Source organism: Oncorhynchus keta, chromosome 27, assembly GCF_023373465.1.
Source record: "Oncorhynchus keta strain PuntledgeMale-10-30-2019 chromosome 27, Oket_V2, whole genome shotgun sequence".
Classification (NCBI taxonomy): domain Eukaryota; kingdom Metazoa; phylum Chordata; class Actinopteri; order Salmoniformes; family Salmonidae; genus Oncorhynchus; species Oncorhynchus keta.
In genome coordinates this window covers 42,798,176-42,822,741 of record NC_068447.1, presented here as the reverse complement: position 1 = coordinate 42,822,741, position 24,566 = coordinate 42,798,176, and the positions used below count along the sequence as shown (strand labels likewise).

At 42.4% G+C, this 24,566-nt stretch overlaps 2 protein-coding genes across 7 annotated transcripts in view; both read right to left on the bottom strand.

The window, feature by feature from the left end:
• Positions 1-6,145, bottom strand: part of LOC118360125 (dihydropyridine-sensitive L-type skeletal muscle calcium channel subunit alpha-1-like) — a 49,889-nt gene extending 43,744 nt beyond the window's left edge. For 3 of the 4 annotated variants that reach the window (XM_052482495.1, XM_052482496.1, XM_052482497.1), the window contains exons 1-2: positions 5,571-6,141; positions 2,892-2,997 (exon numbers count right to left, since the gene is read on the bottom strand). In XM_052482495.1, coding sequence (XP_052338455.1) covers positions 2,892-2,997; positions 5,571-5,767 — 303 coding nt within the window. In that variant the 5' untranslated portion in view covers positions 5,768-6,141. Of the gene's footprint in view, positions 1-2,891; positions 2,998-5,570 lie in introns of all 4 variants that reach the window. The other variant, XR_008083205.1, reaches the window with a different exon arrangement.
• A 1,276-nt stretch (positions 6,146-7,421) lies between these two features.
• On the bottom strand, positions 7,422-17,194 carry LOC118360122 (proton-transporting V-type ATPase complex assembly regulator TMEM9-like). Of its 3 annotated transcripts, none has more exons than XM_035739260.1 (6): positions 17,105-17,194; positions 16,577-16,734; positions 14,331-14,422; positions 12,099-12,207; positions 9,514-9,645; positions 7,422-9,173 (listed from the first exon to the last, which is right to left on the bottom strand). In XM_035739260.1, the coding sequence occupies exons 2-6, from the start codon at positions 16,670-16,672 to the stop codon at positions 9,021-9,023; spliced, it is 582 nt and encodes a 193-aa protein (XP_035595153.1). In that variant the 5' UTR covers positions 16,673-16,734; positions 17,105-17,194; the 3' UTR covers positions 7,422-9,020. The 3 variants fall into 3 exon arrangements, with proteins under 3 accessions (XP_035595153.1, XP_035595156.1, XP_035595155.1); XM_035739263.2 differs by having other exon boundaries at positions 17,101-17,180; XM_035739262.1 differs by having other exon boundaries at positions 17,072-17,139.
• Positions 17,195-24,566: the final 7,372 nt, after the last annotated feature.

Here is a 24,566-nt window from a genome sequence, read left to right as displayed (position 1 = left end):
ATGGTAGTGTTACTAGTTCCATTTAGCAGATGCTTTTATTCAAAGCGATTTACAGTAGTGCTTGTATTATTCATTCCATATGGATGTCCCCAGCGGAAGTCGAACACACAATCCTGGTGCCGCAAGCGTTCTGCTCTACTAACTGAGACACGCAGGACCATGGCACAGGCAACTAGTTTCCATGTTGCAGAACTACGAGGAAGCAGAACTAGGGAGAGCCAGGCACAGGGTTCGTGAACTTGGGTGCGCTAGCTAGCTAGCTAGCTATGTGGCGCTAAGGGGCAGTTGGTGCACTGGGTGTTCCATCTAAACATTCTATACAGTAGGAGTGCCTAAGGTCTGTCTGTCAGGGTCATAGACTGCCATAAAATAACGCAATATATGCCACAACAGGTGTAAATGTATGAGTCATCACAGTGTTTACGACCAGATTATAACATATTATGGAAAGTTATGTCAGTTGTGACATATTATGACATGGTTATGACCGTGTGTCAAGTAATGTTTCAACTAATAATTATTAACTGGTTCCACGGGCTTTTTTTGTTTACTCAAATGTTTGGTCCGTGTTACCTTAACAACAACAAAAATGGTTGGCCTAAGCTTTGCTCCAACAAAAATTATGTGTTTGCTCAACTAAAACAAGTTTGAGCAACTAGTTACACACACAGTGCTTTAAACATACATATTTGTCACACGTTGACATGCATTATTACATTGTGCATGTATACTGTAATTATTATTCAACCTGTCCCCAACTGGGATTTGAATTCACGGCATTCCAAGCTTACGTACTACGCCACCACGTCAATGTCAATTATCAGTTCATCTGACTATTCTCTCTTCATTGATTTACGTAGGTTATTTCTGTCATTTTTTTTCTTCTTCTGTACGGTTGTCTAAAGTTGGTGGGGCATTTTATTCAGTTTTAACGCAAATCTTTAATCACTAGGATAAATAAAATAGTTTATCTCGAGTGTACTAGCAGAGTTGAGATTGACTTTGAAGTGCATAGTGTAGCAGTACAGGTGAAATCAGTCATTGACCAAGGTGTGGTGGCGTAGCTGTAAGATTGGAATGTCGTGAACCAAGAGGTTGCAAGTTCAAATCCCAGGTGAGGACATGTTGAATATGAATTACTGTAGAAATGAACATGCACAATGTAATCATGAAGAGCAACGTGTGTCAAATATGTATGTTAAAAGCACTGTCTGTGTGTAGAACTAGACTGTGCAAAAATATAAATGCAATATGTATTTTATGAGCTGAAATAAAAGATCCTAGACATTTTTCATATGCGCAAAAAGCTTATTTCTCTCTAATTGTGGGCACAAATTTGTTAAATCCATAGATTAAGACATAATGAATTCATTTCAATTGACTGATTTCCTTAAATGAAATGTAATTGAAATTGTTGCACGTTGTGTTTATATTTTTGTTCAGTATAGTTCTCTCGTTTGGCCAATGTTTTGGGTTATTCAGGTAATACTTGGGCTGAGAAAAAAAACTGCAGAACCAGTTACTTAAAAATAATGAGTTGAAACAACTAGATTTATTTTACATTGCATGTTCTGTGTGCCTGATCTGAAAGCCTGTCTCTGATCTTCGGAGACAATCCTTACACACATAGCCACGCTCCAGTATTATCGACTAGTTATCTCAAGACACTTTCAAATATTCCATCAGAAATCCCCTAAATTATGGGGTGAGTGTATGGAAAAACCTCCTGGGTTGTGGGGTTATGTACAAGTATAACCCTCCGACTCAGAACTATGGCCTGCACCGTACTCCCACATCAGTACATCAACACACACCTATGAGAACAGGCCTAAATATAAAGCCTCAGGATGCTCCTCAGATCAGGCTAGGGAGGGCGAACACCTGCCTAACGCCTGTCTTGCCTTAACAGTCACTGAGTGTGATAAACGTTGGAGACTTTAAGAGTCACCTGCTATGTAGAGTGTGATCACTTTATTAAAACTATATCTTATCTATATTTTATTAGGTGCTGTTGATACTTAGCCTGGGTGCCTGTCTATTTCATTATGGATTTGAGCTGGTAAGAGAGCAGTTTAGACTGGCACCCAGCCTAATTGATAGCGTAGCGGTGTTAAGATGATGAGTGGCTGTTGTCCAGTGTATGCGGACGGAAATCACATCCTGGCTAATCTTGGAACCCAGAAACAAATCTCTCCAGCTAACAGTCTGTCATGAGCGACTATATCCAAACTAATGTCACGGTCTCATTTACCATGCTGGTGTGACACTGTCAAAAACCAAGGCTCCAAAATCTCAACCTCATACTCCCTCAACCTCCTCATACTCAACCTCTATATAAAACTTCCAGCATGTAAACTAAAACCCTCTCACTGATTCCCTTGCCTCCTAGTCAGTATATTTCCACATGTTGCCCTACGTATAGCACTGTCTTAGCTCTGGAGGCATGTTGAGGATGAGGATGGGACTCAAGGGGCCGATGTACTATAGCTGGAGCAGTTAGCTACTGGACAGGACAGTCTGACCTGGCGATGACTCGAAAGGGGAAGCACCGACATGACCAACTGACTATGACCAAACACTTTGTTTGTTTCCATGTATTAGCCTACCAGTCATATGCTAAGGATAGAAGGACACAGCTGTTGTTGTCCAACTGACGACCGTCAAGTTTGTTCAACATGCCTTAGTTGACATCAGCCACAAAATACCCTCTTACTGCATGTTGATGTGACATCACTCCACTGGGAAAACCCCCCAAATGGAGCCTCAACTGTGGGGTCATTGGAGTCAACACGGGCCAGCATGTTTTCCTAATGTATGGTATACTCAGTGCATGTCATAATTATGTTACAATCAGAACACACAAACTGAAGATCAGGTCAGTCGTTTCTCACCAGGCTGATGTTGGTAGCGTTGTTGTCGTCTTCAGGCATGGGTAGGAACACAGCCAAGGCCACACAGTTGGCAAAGATGGTCAGCAGGATGATGATCTCAAAGGGTCTGGAGAGGACGGCTCAGGAAGACAACAACCAGGCAGATACACACAGGGCTAATATTGAAAAATACGAGACTGGACCAGACAGGAACATTGAGCTATTGAGAGATATGCTCTTGTTGTGGATTTCACTGTGATGCTTCCTGAGATACGACCTTGATGGTGAAAACAGTCAAGTGATTTCCTAATTTATTTTGCGTCTGCATGTCCGTGAACCAATTATTTTAAAATCGTACGCAGAAGAAGTTCTAAATGTAATTGAGTTGCTACTGGCAGCCTGCATTAACCCTGTTGGCCTTGAGATATTCAGCTCGCCTCTAAATCGAAATGCACAACAGATTCGTTCCAATGTCATTTAAGTAGTTGAACATGTTGTTACTCCAACTTTGTGAAAGTGAAAAACTGACACATTTACATTTTTGTCAAAAACAACTTTATATCAAATTAGTGCCTTTGATTTGATAGCCTGCACATGCGCAGTTCGACGCGAGGTGACCGTTAGACCCGATGACGTGTTTTTGCGCATGAGTTTAGCTAACATCGCCTTGAAAACAAGTGTGATCCGGGATTTCTATTGGGGAAGCAGTTTCTGCCTATCTTCATACTGTAGATTTTATGTCAACATGAAACACCATTTTAGCAAACTACAACCGACTTCCTGAGCTTCAAATGGGCCATTGAGTCTTCACATAGGAATTAATGGTGTGGAATCATCAATCACTTTGTCCATATAAAGTTGGACCAGACCCATCATGTTTTGTATTTACTGTCCCCAGTGGCAAAAAGTGACATCCCAAACAACAGAGAAACTATACAACACCAATGGCTTCTAGCCTCCGACGCATACTTTCTGTCCCTAACTGAAACGAAATAATATAAAAACAAAATAAATATTTTTCATTAAACTAAATAAAACCTAGCAAATCAGGTCTGAAAACGGACTAAAACGAAACTGAATTAAAAATAAAAACGAATATAAACGGACCATGAACCTGCCATAATCCTGCCCGCCCTGCTCATTCCCACCTCTAAATGGAGCTATGTCAGAAATCCCCTGCCAGCTCAGCAGCAGTGTCTCAGTGTGATGCCACAGGACAGCTGCACTACTGACCACCAGCCCAGAATATTTACATATTATTATTATGTACACATATTTACGGTCTCGTGCATGGCGTTGTGTCTGGCACATAGGAAAAGTCATTTTTACAAGTGTTGTAAAGAGCATATATTTTTAGCTTCTATTTCTAGAACATTCTTCTGCTCCGAGTACCTGAGGCCTGGATTCTGTGAGCACAAAGTGATGTGTAAACAATCAAACTCTCTTTTTATGGTTGAATGCAAAGAGGATGCTTCATCCTAACAACCGACAATGCCTGCAGAAAAACAAAAGTAGGTGCCATCTTTAATCTATGAATAGGACATCCTGTCAATTGGCAAATCATTTTACAAACCAAGCAGTGGATCTAAGAAATAACAATCTCCATCTCCACCATCAAAAGTCCTTTTGCCTCTGGCCAGGAGAAATAGTGTCGACGAATACTAGATGAAATCTAGATAAAATGTTTTTACCAATGTAAAACCAGCAGACAGCTATAGTAAACGAGACTGATCCGAAAACAGGGTGGGAAACCCCCAGAGTAGGAAAACATCCTTCAACAACCTGTCTTTAGGATCAAGCTGACTGTCATAGACATAGAATAACTAGAATGGGTGGAAAAGCCCCTCAGCTCAGACCATGGCAATTTGAAAGTGCACCCAATAACACAGTAGATGCCGTATATAATACCGTAGATATTATGGCTACTCAACTATATGATACTGGTAGAATAGATATCTATGGGCTAACTGTGCCCTAACATTTCAACAATGCTCTTTCCACATAAAAGCAGCCAAGTCAGCCAGACACAAATCACTAAATGAACTGGCTTCATTAACCGTTGGGTTTTTTAAAATCGTGCAGGGTTAACCCGTGGATAAGCACTCCCGGACAGTGAAAAGACTGGGGTTACATATATCACATAAACTCTGGGTGGGCAACCCAGGCAGGCTGCATAACAAATGTTTTAACACCTACAACAGTTCCTCAACAGAGATTTGAAAGAGGATTATAGACATGGCTGCGCTTAGGAACTAAATGCACCAGCTGGGAAGTTCCCTGTTCAACTATTCGTACACTTTTAGCATGGCAGGCAGATTGCTTTTGCATATGTACTTGGTCTAAAAAAAAACATTTGGCAAGTGACACATTTAAAGTCTGTGAAATGTCCAAACGAGAGTGATACTGTAGAATAGAAGGTTCAACCACCAAGCACATAAATGTTCTGTAGAGAATATAGGTATGACATGAGTAGAGAGCATACAGAGAGTATAACACCCGACTTCGTCCCGGGCCTTATTAACTCCCGTGCCAACATATCCAACAAACACCTGTACTTCTCGGGCATTATCACTTAAATAAGTCACATGGAACATTTCTTTGACAGAATCAAAGAGCAAGAGTCAGGATTGTGTTAAAGAGCGCAGGGTGCATGTGTACGCGCCTGCATTTCTGTGTACTGTACGGGCCCTGAAAGGATACTTCCACTCTACGATGTTAATGCAGGCTTTTCTGAAGGGGTTTTTGAGAGTGAAGAAGAAGAGGGATCGGGCGGGGCGAGGGTTACCCCCCGTCGCCTGCATCTTCTTCAACTTATCCCTCTGCTTCCTCTTCAGCTCCTCTTCGTTCATGATGAACGACGTCAACGCAGCCATCGCCGGCTCCCCGCTGGACGCCATACTGTCCGGGACAAAGCTTCTAAATCCTGGGAAGATACGTCCTCTCCTCTAATCACCACCAAATATTCCAGAAACGGTTGTATCTGCTACACAACTTGGTGTAGTGACTCCACTGTGGCCCCACTTAAGTTCCAGAACTTCCACAATCATTAGGTCGTCAGTTCTGTGCTCTCTTCTCTTCTGCCTCCACTCTCTTCCCTCTCTCTCCTTCTTTCTGTCCTCCTGACTCTTGTCTCTCTCTCCCTCAGAGCCACAGGAACAGGGACAGGACAGCGATCCACTTGGCCCAGGTTCCTGTTAGAGGAGTAACCTGCACCAGACCAGAAGAGGAAAACTTAGAGGAGCTGTCTCTGAGCTGCTTGAAGAACAACAGCTGGCCCGGCCGCCTCCCTGATTTAAATATAGAGCGCTGACGACGGACTGACTGTAGCCATGCTTGGGGATGGCTAACAGGCTGGAGGTGGAGGGTAGGGGGACTGACAGCAGGGGGGTGAGGAGGGTGTAGGGGAGTAGAGGGGTAGCTAAGGGGTTTTGGGGGTGAGGGCGTGGGGGACGGTGCGCACAAGGAATGAAGGGGGAAGCACGATCAGTCAGTGATAGAGGAAGTCATCCTGAGGCAGCAGAAAAAACTGCCTGTACCCAAGAGAGACAGAGAAAGTGTGCAGCTGTCCCCTTACCGAGTAGAGATCTAAAGAAGACACTAATCTGTGAACATGAAGAAGAGGAAAGCGGGAGGCCAGGAAGGAGGTACTTGTAGCAGCTCTAGCGGCATTGTCTGAACACATGAAAAAGAAGGGAGGAGAAAAGAGGGAGGAAAAGAGGTTGACTTGTTGTGCTTCTGTGACACAGTGCAGATGGAGGAGTGTTTATATCATAGTACCAACCCAAACTAGTCTACAGTATAAACATTCTTCATCTGAACAGCACAGTGAGTTGGCAGGCAGGAACACAAAGGATGCATCCCAAATGCCACCCTACTCCCTATTTAGTGCGCTAGTTTTGACCAAGGCCCTGGCCAAAAGTAGTGCAATATATAGGGAATAAGGTCATTAGCGACAATTAAGAGTCTTCTCATGTTGTCATGATTTCTCTGAAGTGTTACACAACATATTTACCTTTTTGACATTGATCTCGACACCATAATTCCACAGAACCCCTCTCCAGGATAGGGCAGGTGGCATGTCTAAACTGCATCAAAAGAATACCATTCACGACTTCTAACTTCCTATACCAAACAAAAACAACAACACACAAGTATTTAATTTAAACTTGTAAGGTTCATCATAAAGGCTGTGAAATAGCTTATCACAAGTCCTCTAGCTACTGCAACGTTGTTAAAAAGGACTAAGCTAAGTGTTCAGTTCACAAAATGTGTGGTTGGTAATTTTGTTCTTTGAAGTATTCCCTCCCCCCCAGGCCCAGCTAACATAGACAGGCCGATATGAAATACCAAATGATGTGCTGCCATCTAGAGGTCATGAGTAATACAAGCACAACAGAAGACGAGGGATACGGCTTCAGAAAAAGGCAGTAAGCAATGCAGGTGACAACAAGGGCTCTAACATAGTGAATGAAGACAAAAGCGGCTTCAAACTACTTTAAAACAGATTTCACCAAACAACTTCAACAGGATATATATAAGCTCAACCAAGGGAACGTTTTATTTTATTTTATTGTTTTCCAAGCATGATGTAGACAATTACATCAAACAGACATTCTTTCAACAGTGCAAGATATGACAACTGTAATAAACAAATGTAATAACCGATTCAAGCGTATCAGTTGATGTCTTAAAAATCAACCAATCATTTTCACATGATGAAAATGATATTCAAAACAACGTCAATTAAAAAGAGTGCATCTGCATTTAAATACAACAGCTAAAAAACACACTAAGAAATAATATTTCAACAGACATCTTCATCATTCCGTAACATGTATGTCTGAGTAAAAGCAGGCCAGCATAACGTCACCTTGTGAATGGAAATCCCCCCCCCCCCTGCACACGCACAGCACAGAGCATCAGTCCTCGCTAATAATGTGAGAAGCAATCCAACTGACTGCAATATTCCCCTCTGGAATCATTCAAAGCCATTTGGCAGTTCAGTAATTCCAAAAACCATTAACCAGTGATTCTACACTTAATAACTACATTATAAAAGAGCGTTTTCAAGCCAAGCCATTCACATTCAGCTACCTCAGAGGTTCCAACAAACTCAAGTCTCCACTTCAGAGCCTCTCAAAACAAAGTCAGCAAAACTATGAATAATTATCACAAGGCTTAATAAAAACCCGAGGTACTGAGGTAGCTTCACAACACAACAATGCTACAATGAGGGTTGAAAATATATATCTATTTAAAAAGGTGCTTAAGCATATTAAGACATTCTGAAATCAGTCCTATTTTTTCAAGCTTTTTTTTTAAAGACGTCATTGCAATATATCCAGGTTCATTTAACGGTATACACCGAGTATAACAAACATTAGGAACACTTTCCTAATATTGAGTTGCACCCCCCACCCCCTTCTTGCACTCAGAACAGCCTAAAAGCGTTCCACAGGGATGCTGGCCCATGTTGACTCCTATGCTTCCCACAGTTGTGTCAAGTTGGGTGGATGCCCTTTGGGAAACTGTGAAGTGTGGAAAAACCCAGCAGCGTTGCAGTTCTTGACACAAACCGGTGAGCCTGGCACCTACTACCATACACTGTTTAAAGGCACAAATTCACCGTCTGAATGGCACGCACACAATCGATGTCCCAATCGTCTTCGAGGCTAAATCATCCTTCTTTAAAACTGTCTCCATCCCTTCATCTACACTGATTGAAGTGGATTTAACAAGTGACATCAATAAGGGATCATAGCTTTCCCCTGGTCAGTCGGTGTCATGGAAAGAGCAGGTATTCTTAATGTTTTGTACACTCAGTGTATGACGCAGAGATGAAGATGCAACGTGCATTATGCTGTTTTGTTATACTCCTCATTTGGTACACATCTATCACATCTGTATTCTTTAGCTTTGGAGTCATGACTGCAACCACCATTTTGGAAACAAAGGACAATTTGGGCCAGCCATCATTCCAAACAGCATTACTGTACATAAGCTGTCCTAAAGGTGCTGGGAATGTATTGAAATGGCAAAGGAACTGAAATCCTGAACAACAACGATGTAGCTAATGACAGTATAACAGCAGCAGATGTGGACAAAGCTCAGGAGGTGACTAGCCTCTGATCTGAAGCCAGCCATTGGGGTTTAACTAAGCATCTTGTGTCGGTCAAAGACAGTCTTGCGCTGTTCCTGGACCTGCTTTTTCCACCGCTGCTGTGCCCCCTCGACCCTCTCCAGTACGGTGTTACTTCTGCCTCCCTGAGCAGCGCTGCCACCCTCAGGCTGCGGCCGCATGTCCTGTGAGGGGAGACAGAGACAGAGCACAGGACGTTACAGACACAGGACGTCACACACACTCCTGTGTTCTTCACCTGTTGACCTTCCCCGGTTAACCTCAACGAAACATAGAGGTATCAAGAGAGAGAACTAAAGTCATCAAAGCACGAAGCTTAATTGATAGGTAATGTGAGTTTATGATCCCTCTGTGTGATGACTGTGTGGAGGAGCAAAAGCTTGGCACTCTACAGAGGATAACTGGAAAAAGAGCTCCTGTATATGTCTGACCTTCCAGAATTCAAACAGTTAAAGTAACTCGTTCATCTTTGTGTGCCTATGTGTATTTAAAAGGTTGGCCGACCTCAGAGTCCTCGTCGTTGTGAAGGGGCTGGATATAGGGGTCATGTTTACGGATCAGAGGGTCAACCAGCAGCAGGAACAGCATGTAGAGGAGGAGGGAGCCCACCACTGACAGGTAGATGAGGATGGTCACCTGGGACAGAGGATATAATGCAGCTTTGATTACATTTTGGGAAAACAAGGCCTTTGGCTGCTTTCTGAAATGCAAAGGCAAATATTAAAACATATGCAGGAATACAAGAAGAAGAAGATTTGTATTATTACAAAAAAAGCAGAGGGAGAGGGATATTTCACACATTACTTCTATATTATAAATATATCATTTATTATAAACATTATTGGCAAATGCAGTATCTAAAAAAGCATGGCATGTAAAAAAAAGAAGTAAAATGACCCATGAACACCAACATGTGAACTGCATAGGAGCATGTCAAATCTAGTGTCAAATTAAAGTTAAGAGTCTAGATATTTATTTTAGAAATTAAGGCATATATACATTTTAGCAGCTATTTTCTATCCTAAATATTAAGAACAAGCAAAGGCTTGGATTTCTGGTCAGATGGAAAAGGGGTCATAGAAAACATCGACCAGAAAAAGTCTTAGTAAGTATTAGAAATACATCAAAACACATTACTGTCGACCTAAAGACCCCTGCCGAAGAATATCAACAGTTATATTTCGTTTTGGAGAAATTATTTACCTTGTGAAAGTTTAAGAAACATTGCCCTGAAATTCCGTTACCAAAGATATTTTCTAATTTCTCTCCATCATGAGGGAGCATAAATCAAATCAAAGTTTATTTGTCACGTGCGCCAAATACAACAGTAGTAAACCTTACAGTGAAATGCTTACTTACAGGCTCTAACCAATGGTGCAAAAAAAGGCATTAGGTGAACAATAATGAAAGTTCACAGATGTATAATGAAAGTTCACAGATGTAATAAGTAAAGGTAGACCTACCAATTAGTTATAGTGCTTTTACTAATATATATGTATTTGGAATTAAGTGATTCAACTCAAAATTCTGTTAACAAATTAAAAATATAAACGCAACCTTCAGCAATTCCAACGATTAAAGTTACAGTTCATTAGGAAATCAGTCAATTGAAATAAATAAATTAGGCCCTAATCTATGGATTTTACATGACTGGGAATACAGATATGCATTTGTTGGTCACAGATACCTTTAAAAAAAAAAGGTAGGGTCGTGGATCAGAAAACCAGTCAGTATCTGGTGTGACCACCATTTGCCTCATGCAGCGCGACACATCTCCACATATTGGCGAGAACTGAAATACGCTGTCGATCCATAAACATGCTCAATAGGTGACATGTCTGGTGAGTATGCAGGTCATGGAAGAACTGGGACATTTTCAGCTTCCAGGAATTGTGTACAGATCCTTGCGTCACAAAGCCCGTGCATTATCATGCCGAAACATAAGGTGATGAATGGCGGCGGATGAATGGCACGACAACGGGCCTCAGGATCTTGTCACGGTATCGCTGTGTATTCTAATTGCCGTCCACAAAATGCAATTGCGTTCGTTGTCCATGGGGCATTCTGTTCACAACGTTGACATCAGCAAACTGCTCGCCCACACGAGGCCATACATGCTGTCTATTCATCCATAGAAGAGACAAAAATGACAAGTAAACTCATCCAAAAATGATAAGTAAAAGCTAAGTCGCCCAGTAAAATCCTACTTGAGTAAAAGTCAAAGTATTTGGTTTTAAATATACCTAAGTATCAAAAGTAAATGTAATTGCTAAAATATACTTAAGTATCAAAAGTAAAAGTATAAATAATACATAATTTACAAACAAAGCATTTGTGTTTCGTGAGTCCGCCAGATCAGAGGCAGTAGGGACGGAGATTCTCTCTTGATAGAGAATTAAGCATTCAAAATGTAACGAGTACTTTTGGGTGTCAGAGAAAATCTATTGAGTAGAAAGTACATATTTTCTTTAGGAATGTAGTGGACTTCTTGTTCACTTGTATCTATTCTTCGCTGTGAAGACTAGGGCTGGGAATTGCGAATGGAACTCGTGACACAATGTTATCACAGAACTTAGTCAGTGGATAGTCAGTGAATGTATTCTTTTAGTCATGGTTTTGAACACCATGCTCCTATACCATTTCCTCTTTAGCATTACCATCTGTCAGTTTTTACCACAGTTGGGAATCTTCGGTTGCTCAGGTATGGAAATGCTGGATTCAAAGCATAAAGCGAACCACGACTGTATTTTAAAGGTTTCATAAAACAATTGTGCACAAGGGGGGCAGAAACATTCTTAGAGAGTCCGTAACATAAACCAAAAAACACAAAGAACAAAAAAACGTATTATAAAAGCTGTTCTGTTCCGTTCTCCCACAGCCCATGCCATAACATAACTTAAGGCTAGAAACCATCTGCTAAGTGGACAGTAAGTCCTTGGAAGTCACTTTCCACCATTGCTGAGTTACAATCAGTGACCCTTAACCTCTGGAAAGTTATTTAAGAGGCAAAATTGTTCCTATGGGCACGTGGAATTTAACCACACCCAACATCAGTTGATGGACTGTGTGTAAGGGTCAGACCTCAGTACCTTGATGGTGTTGCTGCTTCGTTCTTCATACTTGCACTCACACAGCAGACAGTAGGCCTCCACATCATGGCCCGGCACTGGCATGGGCTCCACCACATGGAGGCACTTACTGGGGACCCATAAATACACATATTAGGATGGATCCAAGATGACATTATGGACTGGGCCTGGATGTAGTCTGCATTATTAGTTGAGCCTTTTCATGACTACCATAAACAACAAACGGAAATCTATTCATTTAAATCAAATCAAACATGCGGCGAATACAACAACTGTAGACTTTACCGTGAAAAGCCCTTAACCAACAGTGCAGTTCAAGAAGAAAGTATTTGCCAACAAACAAACAGCAAGAAGCAGCAGTGTACGGGGGGGGGGGTCAATGTAAATTGTCTGGTGGCGATTTTTATGAATTGTTCAGCAGTCTTGGCGGTAGAAGCTGTTGAGGAGCCTTTTGGTCCTAGACTTGGCGCTCCAGTACCACTTGCCGTGCGGTAGCAGTGAAAACAGTCTATAACTTGGGTGACTGGAGTCTCTGACAATTTATGGGCTTTCCTATGACACCGCATATTATATAGGTCGTGGATGGAAGGAAGCTTTGCCCCAGTGATGTACTGGGCCGGTCGCACTACCCTCTGTAGCGCCTTACGGTCAGATGCCGAGCAGTTGCCATACCAGGCGGCGATGCAACCGGTCAGGATGCTCTCAAAGGTGCAGCTGTAGAACCTTTTGAGGATGTGGGGGCCCATGCCAAATCAAGTCTCCTGAGGGGGAAAAGGTTTTGTCATGCCCTCTTCATGACTGCCTTGGTGTGTTTGGACCATGATAGTTCTTTGGTGATGTGGAAACCAAGGAACTTGAAACTCTCAACCTGCTCCACTACAGCCCTGTCAATGTTAATGGAGGCCTGTTCGGCCCGCCTTTTCCTGTAGTCCATGATCAGCTCCTTTGTCTTGCTCACATTGAGGGAGAGGTTGTTGTCCAGGCACCACACTGCCAGTTCTTTGACCTCCTCCCTATAGGCCGTCTCATCGTTGTCGGTGATCAGGCCTACCACTGTTGTGTTGTCAGCAAACTTAATGATGGTGTTGGAGTCGTGTTTAGCGACGCAGTCATGGCTGAACTGGGAATACAGGAGGGGACTAAGTACAAACCCTTGAGGGGCCCCAGTGTTAAGGATCAGCATGGCAGACGTATTGTTGCCTACTCTTACCACCTGGGGGCGGTCCTTCAGGAAGTCCAGGATCCAGTTGCAGAGGGAGGTGTTTAGTCCTAGAGTCATTAGCTTAGTGATGAGCTTCGTGGGCACTATGGTGTTGAACGCTGAGCTGTAGTCGATGAACAGCATTATCACATACAGTTGAAGTCGGATGTTTACATACACTTAGGTTGGAGTCATTAATACTCGTTTTTCAATGTCAGAATAATAGTAGAGAGAATGATTTATTTGAGCTTTTATTTCTTTCATCACATTCCCAGTGGGTCAGAAGTTTACATACACTCAATGAGTATTTGGTAGCATTGCCTTTAAATTGTTTAACTTGGGTCAAACGTTTCGGGTAGCCTTCCACAAGCTTCCCACAATAAGTTGGGTGAATTTTGGCCCATTCCTCCTGACAGAGCTGGTGTAACTGAGTCAGGTTTGTAGGCCTCCTTGCTCGCACACACTTTTTCAGTTCTGCCCACAAATGTTCTATAGAATTGAGGTCAGGGCTTTGTAATGGCCACTCCAATACCTTGACTTTGTTGTCCTTAAGCCATTTTGCCACACTTTGGAAGTATGCCTGGGGTCATTGTCAATTTGGAAGACGCATTTGCAACCAAGCTTTAACTTCCTGACTGATGTCTTGTGATGTTTCTTCAATATACCCACATAATTGTCCCCCCTCATGATGCCATCTATTTTGTGAAGTGCACCAGTCCCTCCTGCTAGCAAAACAGTCCTGTAGTGTAGCATCCGCGTCCTCTGACCACTTCCGTATTGAGCAAGTCACTGGTACTTCCTGCTTTAGTTCTTGCTTGTAAGCAGGAATCAGGAGGATAGAATTGTGGTCAGATTTGCCAAATGGAGGGCGGGGGAGAGCTTTGTATGTATCTCTGTGTGGAGTAAAGTTGGTCTAGGATGTTTTTTTTTTTTGGTATGGAACTTGAAATCCACCACCCCTAGATTGGAAGACTAGACTGTGAATTCAGCATTATGTGCATGCACATGTTATGCACTAGACAATTGCTCACCAATCTTTCTGGGAGACATTCCTGCTGTAGATGTGTCCGGTGATGTTCCTGTAGGGTGGGCAGATACACTTGCAGCGCACATCTTCAAAACTCTGAGAATATAGAGGTCTTTATTACTATACAGTGACATGTGCATTATCAAAAAAATGACAGCAGCAGCAGTATACACTAGCTTATACCAGGTCTATTTGTGCTGTCTTGTCAACGCCATTGCTGTCATTGTCATTTGTCACGCTAAACGCTGTAGGCCATCACAGCAATGCAGAGCTGCCAACTCTCACGCATTGGCTGTGAGACACATGCGTTTGACCCTCCTCACGGCACATCTCTAATATCTCACGTAATTGAAAAGTACTGCTTTTATTTTCCTAATTCGTCTATTATAGTCAGCGCATTAACTTTTCAACTGTGCTCCAAATCGTTTTGAAATCGGAGCATCTGCGCCTGCAGGTTAGCATCACGAGCAGAACCTCTAACATCGTCCTGTCTTGCCACAGCACTGTGAACCGCGGAACATTGAAGCATAGGATTGGTCTCGTTATGTTAGGGATCAAGTGGATTGGATGCATGTTTTAGAGAAACGCCCCTCAAGATTAGAGTGGAACTGAATGGTAAGAGAGAACCACTGAGTTTATATAAGTAGAAACAATAGTAGCACGGTAGAGCTGTTTAATGTACAATGTCAACAAACTGAGGCTGCTGTTGCTCCCGCCCCTATTGCAGAATGTAGCCGTTTGACAGCATGTTAAATCCACACTTGCATTAGTCCCCTGGTTTGGTGATTGACATTCAGGCTGTGCATACAAAAAGGCAGCAGCAGACAGACCTACAGTATGTTTTAGCAGGGAATTTCAGGCAGGGTGACCTGATTTTATTCTACAGAGGGGACAATGAATATAAACATTATTTGGTTAGGGTGTAGATTTATGTAATCTTGTTTTTATTATCTATTTACTTCATTTAGTCTGATCAGTGGAACAATTCTCCTGCTTAACAATGGGCTAAAATATAGGGTTGATTCGTGTGCTTGTCAGCAAAACACTGCTGTTATTCTCCACACTTGTTTTATTATTCCACTTCGACACTATTTTTCCAGTGTAATCACATATTTGAAATCTTACCTACTTGGGTCTTTGAAAACGATTCATATTAAATCAGGTATTTTTTAGCCATTAATGGACCGTTTTGATTGAGTCATACAAATCGTCACCGGATCCTTCTGGGTCCTTCTGTAGCTCAGTTGGTAGAGCATGGCGCTTGTAACGCCAGGGTAGTGGGTTCGATTCCCGGGACCACCCATACGTAGAATGTATAGTCGCTTTGGATGCTCCTAAATAGCATATATTATTATTATTTATTATTATATTAATGCTCCAGGAACCAAATAACATTTTAGAGATTTTAGGGGGGACTCACAACTCATAAAACACATATTGCATCTATGTAGAGTGAGACGATGACAATGATATTAAACTAGAAGTAATAAACCACCTGAATATTGAAATTCATTAGACTTTTATTGAAGGTTGGGTGATTTTGAGAAATGAATTGTTATAACAAGAACATTTTCAAACACTCAGGACTTGGGGAGACCTTAGGGGTGGTCAACCCTCCTGGAGAGCAAGCAGGATTTTCAGCCCTATTTTAAAGAGATAGTTTACCTAAATTACAAAATGTTTGTGCCCTTACCTTGAAAGCAGTCTATGGACAAGGATAATACAATCTTATGATTTGGTTACCCACTGGCATAAACCATTAATATTAGTATTTACTGTACAGAGTGTTGGTGTAGTGGTAACACTCGCCGGCCCATGTCAGATACAACTTTCCACATGAGAACAGGGACCAATCCCTGCATCCAACCTTCCCATTTTCCTGTCTCCCCATCTCATTTAATTACTGTCTGAATAAAGTGTCAAACAGCCAGATAATTATTTAAAAAATATAATAATAATGTACATACTCAACGTAACAGTTGTCCTAAAATAAATGATCTTCCACTCTGGTCATAGGCCTAAACCATGTCAGAATATGTAGAATTGCAGGAAATGAGCTTTTACAACAGGACCCCCCAGACCCCCATCTAGGGGTTGTGCCATTGGGCAATGAAATCCACATAGCAAATATCACACAAAGCTTTCTTCAAAAGTTGCCAGCTATGGCAATGGAATTGGCAAGACAGCAGAAACGGATCTGGGGACTCAGGCTAGAATACACCAGAGTTGATGGTCCTGGAATTGATATACCTTACTAGCGTGTGCAAAGGAGATGGCGTCACTGAGCAGTACAACCAGCAGGCCGACTAAAAGGGACCTGGAAGTCTGTTCTCTCCTGGACGACATACTAACAGACAGACCCGCCAGGTAGCAACCTCCTTACCCTGGACTGGAGGAAGCACACTACCCTATATGTGGAGGAAGAGGGCACACGCGCACCCACAAACACACTCTTTATGGCAAATCTTAGTTAGTTTAGTTACATGTTAGTTACATAGCTTGATACTACATATCATTCCATTAAGTTGTCTCCCACATGTTCTCTCTGGCTACATTTTGAAATAAACAAATTAATTTACAACTGCTGTCAACAGTGATACAGCAACAACAGCTAGCAAGCTGTCAACAGGGCCTAAAATGGAAGCTAAGTCGAAGACATTCGTGCCATTGATGTATATGTGTATGTTGCAAATTAAACAGAAAAAAAATACCACACCAGCGATATACTTATTAGCATGTAAATACCTTGGAAACGTTATTTATTTCATACGCACATACCACAAGATGACTTCAGCTGTTCTTCTTCAGTGGTGTTAACCGTTGTTGGCAACAACTTCCATGGTGCCACCTACTGGGTTGGAATAAAATAAATAAAAAGTGTGTCCTACTAGGATCCCTGGCATTATACAATTTGTGTACATCATTGCATGCGATTTGATGTCTATTGGGAAAAAGCCTCAGTCCAGTGTGTGCAATCTATTGACACATGTGTGTCCTCTGACTGACTAAAATGTGTATCCCCTCTCGCTCTGGTGGAAAGTATAAGGTGCTGCTTCTTCTTGACCTGATCAATAGCTCTATTTCCTGGTAGTCATATCAATATCATAGAGTCATATATAAAGAAAACTGTATTACATTATGAAAGCAGATCTAATAAAATGGAATAATCTTGCCATAAATCTCACAGGTAGAAAAAAAACTCTATAGAACTCTATGGCTGACAAAGTTTTGGTATTTACTTTCGGTAATACCAATTACCCCACCACAGACATTCTCTTTAAAAAGTACACTCGTTCATAACATACTTTACGTGGGCAAATAAAATGCATAGAATCAAATGGAAAGTTTGACATCTTTCTACGTCTGAGGGTGGTTTTACCCTTCCAGACATGGTATTGTATCAACCTGGCACCCAAGGCTTTTACTTGCAACATATTGTTAAACGCACTAAAGAGGAACAATGGGTACATATTTGAAGATGCTCGTGCTCAACCCGAGAATGTTGTTTTACGTGTCTATCTTCAAAGGCTTAAGCTGAGAACATGAACAACCTCACAGTTAAGAACACTATAACAACATAGAAGAAAATGAAAAAAATGTAGTCATTTTGGACTGACCAAGATATCACAAAATGTTGATTTAAAATCTTTTCACAAATTCTACAGCACAACAGCAGAGTCGTGTCTGTAATGCTCCGGGTGTCGTGGGTGTGGAGTCAAATGCAGGAGACAGAGTTCAATGCTGTGCGTCTTTTAATAGCACCAACAGGGTGCTATTAAACAGGGTGCTCACAAAAGTTACGTTCCCAAACACAGGGAATCAAAAAATACAATGGAAAAAAATCACGGCCAGGTACTAACACGTACCTCTACAACAGAGCCGAAGGTTACATTGAAATAATCCCGCACAACAACCAGGCGGGCCGGCTGTCTAATAAAGACAAACTAATTAACATGAACAGGTGCTACCACTAGGAGGGGGAGGAAAAACAATCAGTGGCAGCTAATAGGCCGGTGACGACGATCGCCGAGCTCCACCCGCCCGGGAAGGGGAAACACCCTCGGTCGGACTCGTGACAGTGTCTTAAGTGTAAAACGAATGACTCAATAATCCATGCATTCTGGGAACGATATAAAGGGCAAAATAAGTCATTGGGATAGAAAGTTGTATTACTGTATTACAATGTAAACATACTTTTAATCCGTCTGAATGCCTATTTCAATATATGGTATATGGGGGCGTAGTGAAATATCCAATGGGCTAGATGATTCTCTTCTCATCACTGATCTTGAAAAAAACGTATACTAACAAATTGGAAATCAATCAACCCGCCATCATTAACATAATGGATTTTATATATATATATATATATATATATATATATATATATATATATTGAAATGGGCGACGAGAAAAACAAATGGGTACAATTTAAAGACAAGCGGAAAACAATGGCTGGGGCACTTATGGCTGGGGGGTGAGAACATGTGGGTCTGGGCAGGTGAGATGTAGTCATTGTTTGTGTGCGTCTGTAAGTTGTTGTTCATATGTATACGTTTGCATCTGGAGTGGAGAAAAAAAAGTATTCTAAAAAAAAAATCTAAGATGAATATCTCTATAGTGAGCTCCCCACCCTAGACCCTAGGCTACCCTTAATAAGCCATACACACCAATAATGCACACAAGCAACTGAAAGGGCAGTTGGAGACACGGATACTTCCGTAACGAGCTATGTTATCCGTGTGAACGCTACTCTGTATTCTTTGCTTGACCTCCTCTTTCTCGCCACCTGAATCTGTCCTGTGTTTTTTTTATTACGGTGAGATTCCCTCTTGACCTATTGGAGGGTCTTCTTGACCTGAGGACGAAAGGTCAGAATGCATGCTCACTTCAGATTCAATACAGCTGCATTGTTGGGGAGTTATACAGTTCAAGAGTGCAACCCCCTCCCCACCTTTCCTATGTCATACATGTGTTAAGTAAGTACTGAGTACAGTGGACATCCATGGTGCATTCCTGGTATCAGCCCCAAAACATTGAGTCCAATATCCTGCTTTCACGAGTCTTTCTTGCCAGAATGAGGCTGTGAGAAATTACGCTTCACCAGCTCTGCCATTATTAGCCTCTTCTCTTCAGCAGTAACCCTTCCTGTCTCCTGCACAGTGAGGGTCTTTACACCCAAAGGCTAATTGTCTGTTTAAGGACACCGGCCTCTGCCCACTGAGGCATACAGTCACTGGCCTTTCATCACCTGAAAGGTCAGAACAGAACACTCATCATATGAGTTTAGATCGTCTTTCCAATTCAATAGTCTAAATAGAATGTAAGAACATCTTTTGAATATCCACCAAGAAGCAAAAGCGTACAGGACATTTTTGTTGTTGTTGCAAAAAGTAGTCAGTTTGACCACTAGGTGATGCTACAAGGTTCCAAGTCCACAGTCACTGACTGGGCCCAGTGGCATAAGCTCCTCCATTGTGATACGGATACTTTAGAATAGGGCTCATCCCTGTAGTAGGATGTCAGAGGTATTGAGGAAGAATAGCAGCTTTCAATATGCCTTGATGTCTAACGACCAGCTATTTTATGTTCTTGGAACCTCCAATTCAATCAATTGCACATATTCATGTAACCTTTACAACTGAATAAAGCACAGATATTCTCAGGACTGTTAGATATTGTGCATCAATTTGGAATATAGGGCTTGCTTGACAAAATGAAAAGAAAGACTGTTAAGATTTGTTGTGAAATGAATGTTCCAATTAGAAACACAATATTGTAGCCTACCTTTTTCTCTGCCTTTTCACTACTCCTCACTCCACCTCTCCCACTCCCTCTAGTACTACTTCTAACCATTCTTCTTTTTGACCTTTACCTTTACATCTTCTGTAGTTCCTAAAGTGGAGTCCTCTCTTTCTCTCTATCATGTTATTGCAGAGTACACTGTCTGAATAACAAGACAACAACACCGGTAAGTGATACTTCCCCCCTCTCCTCTCCTCTCCTCTCCTCTCCTCTCCTCTCCTCTCCTCTCCTCTCCCTCTCCTCTCCTCTCCTCTCCTCTCCTCTCCTCTCCTCTCCTCTCCTCTCCTCTCCTCTCTCCTCTCCTCTCCTCTCCTCTCCTCTCCCTCTCCTCTCCTCTCCCTCCCTCTCCTCTCCTCTCCTCTCCTCTCCTCTCCTCTCCTCTCTCCTCTCCTCCTCTCCTCTCCTCTCCTCTCCTCTCCTCTCCTCTCCTCTCCCTCCTCCTCTCCTCTCCTCTCCTCTCCTCTCCCTCTCCTCTCCTCTCCTCTCCTCTTCCCTCCCCCTCGCCTCGCCTCTCAGTGATGTGCTTTGGGTAGTATGACTATCACTATTCTAATAGACACAAGGTAATTATGGTGGTTGGTGCCTTGACTGTGTGTGCATGTGTGTGTGCGTGTGTACGTGCTTGGGATTCCTGACATTTCTATTCTAATAGATACACACTGTAATTACATTGGTGGCTAGGAGGCAGCAGAGAGTGGTGATCCATCGACCAGGGACAACACAAAACTATAAATCACAACGCTATGGTTCCGCCCTCCCAACTGTAGCCGAGCACGCTCGGCGAGGGAGCAATCCTGCCAACCTGGGTTTGCACATTTGTCTTCATCAAGTAGTAGGGTTGTTTTGGGCATGACTGAATTTGCTGCCAGTGCCATGGTTATCAAACATGGAGTTATTTTAGCAACTGCTGCTTTAGACCTTATTCAAAGCTTAATGTTCTACCATAGAGCACTTAACAGAGCACTTCATACACTACCAGTTTAAAAGTTTGGACACACCTACTTTTCTTTATTTTACTATTTTCTACATTGTAGAATAATAGTGAAGACATCAACACTATGAAATAACACATATGGAATCATGAAGTAACCAAAAAAGTGTTAAACAAATCAAAATATATGTTATATTTGAGATTCTTCAAAGTAGCCACACTGCCTTGATGACAGCTTTGCACACTCTAGGCATTCTCTCAACCAGCTTAAACTGGTATGCTTTTCCAACAGTCTTGAAGGAGTTCCCACATCTGCTGACTACTTGTTGGCTGCTTTTCCTTCACTCTGCGGTCCAAATCATCTCAATTGGGGTGAGGTCGGGTGATTGTGGAGGCCAGGTCATCTGATGATCATCATCGCATCACTCTCCTTCTTGGTCAAGTAGCCCTTACACAGCCTGGAGGTGTGTTGGGTCATTGTCCTGTTGAAAATCAAATAGTCCTACCAGATGGAATGGTGTATCACTGCAGAATTCTGTGGTTGCTATGCAGGTTAAGTGTGCCTTGAATTCTAAATAAATTACTGTCAGTGTCACCAGCAAAGCACCCCCACACCATCACACCACCTCCTCCATGCTTCATGATGGGAACCACACATGCGGAGATCATCCGTTCACCTACTCTGTGTCTCACAAAGACACGGCAGTTGGAACCAAAAATCTCAAATTTGGATTCAACAGACCAAAGGACAGATTGCTAACGGTGTAATGTCCATTGCTTGTGTTTCTTGGCCCCCAAAAAGTATATTTTTCTTATTGGTGTCCGTTAGTAGTGGATTCTTAGCAGCATATCGATCATGAAGGCCTGATTCACACAGTCTCCTCTTGAACAGTTGATGTTGAGATGTGTCTGTTACTTAAACTCGGTGAAGCATTTATTTGGGCTGCAATCTGAGGTGCAGTTAACTCTAATGGACCTTATCCTCTGCAGCAGAGGTAACTCTGGGTCTTCCTCCTCTCCTGTGGCAGTCCTCATGAGAGACAGTTTCATCATAGCGTTTGATGATTTTTGCGACTGCACTTGAAGAAAATGTTTAAGTTCTTGACATTTTCAGGATTGACTGACCTTCATGTCTTAAAGTAATGATGGACTGTTGTTTCTCTTTGCTTATTTGAGCTGTTCTTGCCATAATATGGACTTGGTCTTTTAAAAAATAGGGCTATCTTCAAATTAACTTTTAACAAGGCACACCTGTTAATGGAAATGCATTCCAGGTGACTACTTCATGAAGCTGGTTGAGAGAACGCCAAGAGTGTGCAAAGCTGTCATCAAGTCAAAGGGTGGCTACTTTGAATAATCTTAAATATGTTCAACTCTTTTTTGGTTTCTACATGATTCCATGTGTTATTTCATAGTTTTGATGTCTTCACTATTATTCTACAATGTAGAAAATAGTACAAATAAAGAAAAACCCTTGAATGAGTAGGCGTGTCCAAACGTTTGACTGGAACTGTACATTTGAATGATAGATTTCATTGAAAATGTTAAAGGCTTCCTCAAACCCAGGGGGACACCACAACATGATGTTGTGAAACCCTATGGATCGAAGAAGTACAGCTACTTTCTAATTTTGGTTTATATAAACTGTGAATCTCTATAACCGTAGAAGCCCCATGGATCATTCTGGGAAAGCCTGAACTATAGAGGTGTTAGTGAGAGATCATTCCAAATTAACAGCCGATAAAAAGAAGTCTGAGAACTACTGTTGTTCTGTTGTTGAGTCCGAGACAGCTGGTGGTATTCTCCTGCCTCGACTGAGAAGACAGCTGTCAATCACATACCCACCTGAGCCCAGAGAGAGGAGGAGGGAGAGGAGGAGGTGTCTGGTGAGTGTGGCGCCAAGAGAAGAGGTGAGGCGAGTGCACCTGAAATAGATGCAGAGTAGTAGTTGAGGTGGCAGCTCCTCCAGCCTGGCCTGCCTCTAAGGGACAGAGATGCACGGTGAGGAGACAGACAGGAGACTGACCACTGGAGCAGAGCGGGATATTGAGCCAGACAGAATTTGAAACCCTAGGAGCTACCATGACACATGATGGACACACGCACATGCACGGACGGACGTGCACACACACGGATGGACGTGAGTGCGTGCACACATAAGGACACGCACTCACACAAACAAACACACACACTCTCTCTCAGACACACACACACACACACTCCATCCCACCACCTCCACACATAGAGACCATGGTCCCTCCACTGTTTTCCTTAAGCAGCGTATGTTTTGGGGGGGGTGGAACCGATTTACATGTGCAAATGTCAGTCAGTCAGCTCCCAGCAATCACGGAGGGGTGAGACATGGACTGAATAAAACAGCAGCTCAGTTCCCTGTGTTCTGGGGTCATAGCCTTCTAAAGTGATGACAGAAATCTCTCCCCAACGACCACACACACACACCACACACACACACACACACACACACACACACACACACACACACACACACACACACACACACACACACACACACACACACACACACACACACACACACACACACACACACACACACACACACACACTTTCTCTCTCTCTCTCTCTCTCTCTCTCTCTCTCTCTCTCTCTCTCTCTCTCTCTCTGTCTCTGTCTCTGTCTCTCTCTCTGTCTCTCTCTCTCTCTCTCTCTCTCTCTCTCTCTCTCTCTCTCTCTCTCTCTCTCTCTCTCTCTCTCTCTCTCCCCATTGGGTATCAACAATCATCCACACTGTATAAACAGTGTCATAAAACAAAAACACAACTAAACAATGACATTTTCATAGATGTCCCCCATGTCGATGCTAATCCCTGCCTGTAATAAAAACACCCACACGCACAAACGCACGCACACACACACACACACGCACACACGCACACACGCACACACACACACACACACACACACACACACACACACACACACACACAGACACACAGACACAGAGAGAGCGAGAGGGAGACATTAGAAACCATTCAGGAGAGTAGATAAAGATCATCATCAAGAGATGACAGGAGACATGGAGAGGTAGAGGATAGAGGGGAGAACTGATCCCTCTCTCCGTCCATCTGACCTGCGCTACCTTTCTATCATTGTCAAAGTGAGACACCGTACATCATCGAACCAGAGCGCTCATCGCTCCTCTACACCTCAGCTGGGACCGGGACATGACAAGGATAGACGGTGCTGTCCAACAAACACAATCAACAGATTTAAGCACGTAAACGTGACATATTGGACTCTTTAAATAACATAACAATTGATATTATTATAATTTATAAACTATGCATGCTAACTGTATTATTCTGTATTTTAATGATCGTTTAGAAGCGTTGTTAGTCAGTTGTTTCCCTGAAACTACCACACGAATAAACCTCTTCATTACTATAGTGTATATGCAACCATCCATGCACTTTATCCTCATAAGATTTATATTGACAAATACTATTGATTGGTGAGGCTAAATCC

Bases quoted from the DNA above. Each gene is read 5' to 3' on its own strand.
- LOC118360122 (XM_035739260.1), bottom strand. From the start codon at position 16,672: ATGTCGTCCAGGAGAGAACAGACTTCCAGGTCCCTTTTAGTCGGCCTG. The intron at 14,423-16,576 runs GTATATCAATTC...CTATATTCTCAG, and splicing joins CCTTTGCACACGCTAGTAAG to AGTTTTGAAGATGTGCGCTG. The intron at 9,646-12,098 runs GTACTGAGGTCT...CCTCTGTCCCAG, and splicing joins GAAGCAGCAACACCATCAAG to GTGACCATCCTCATCTACCT.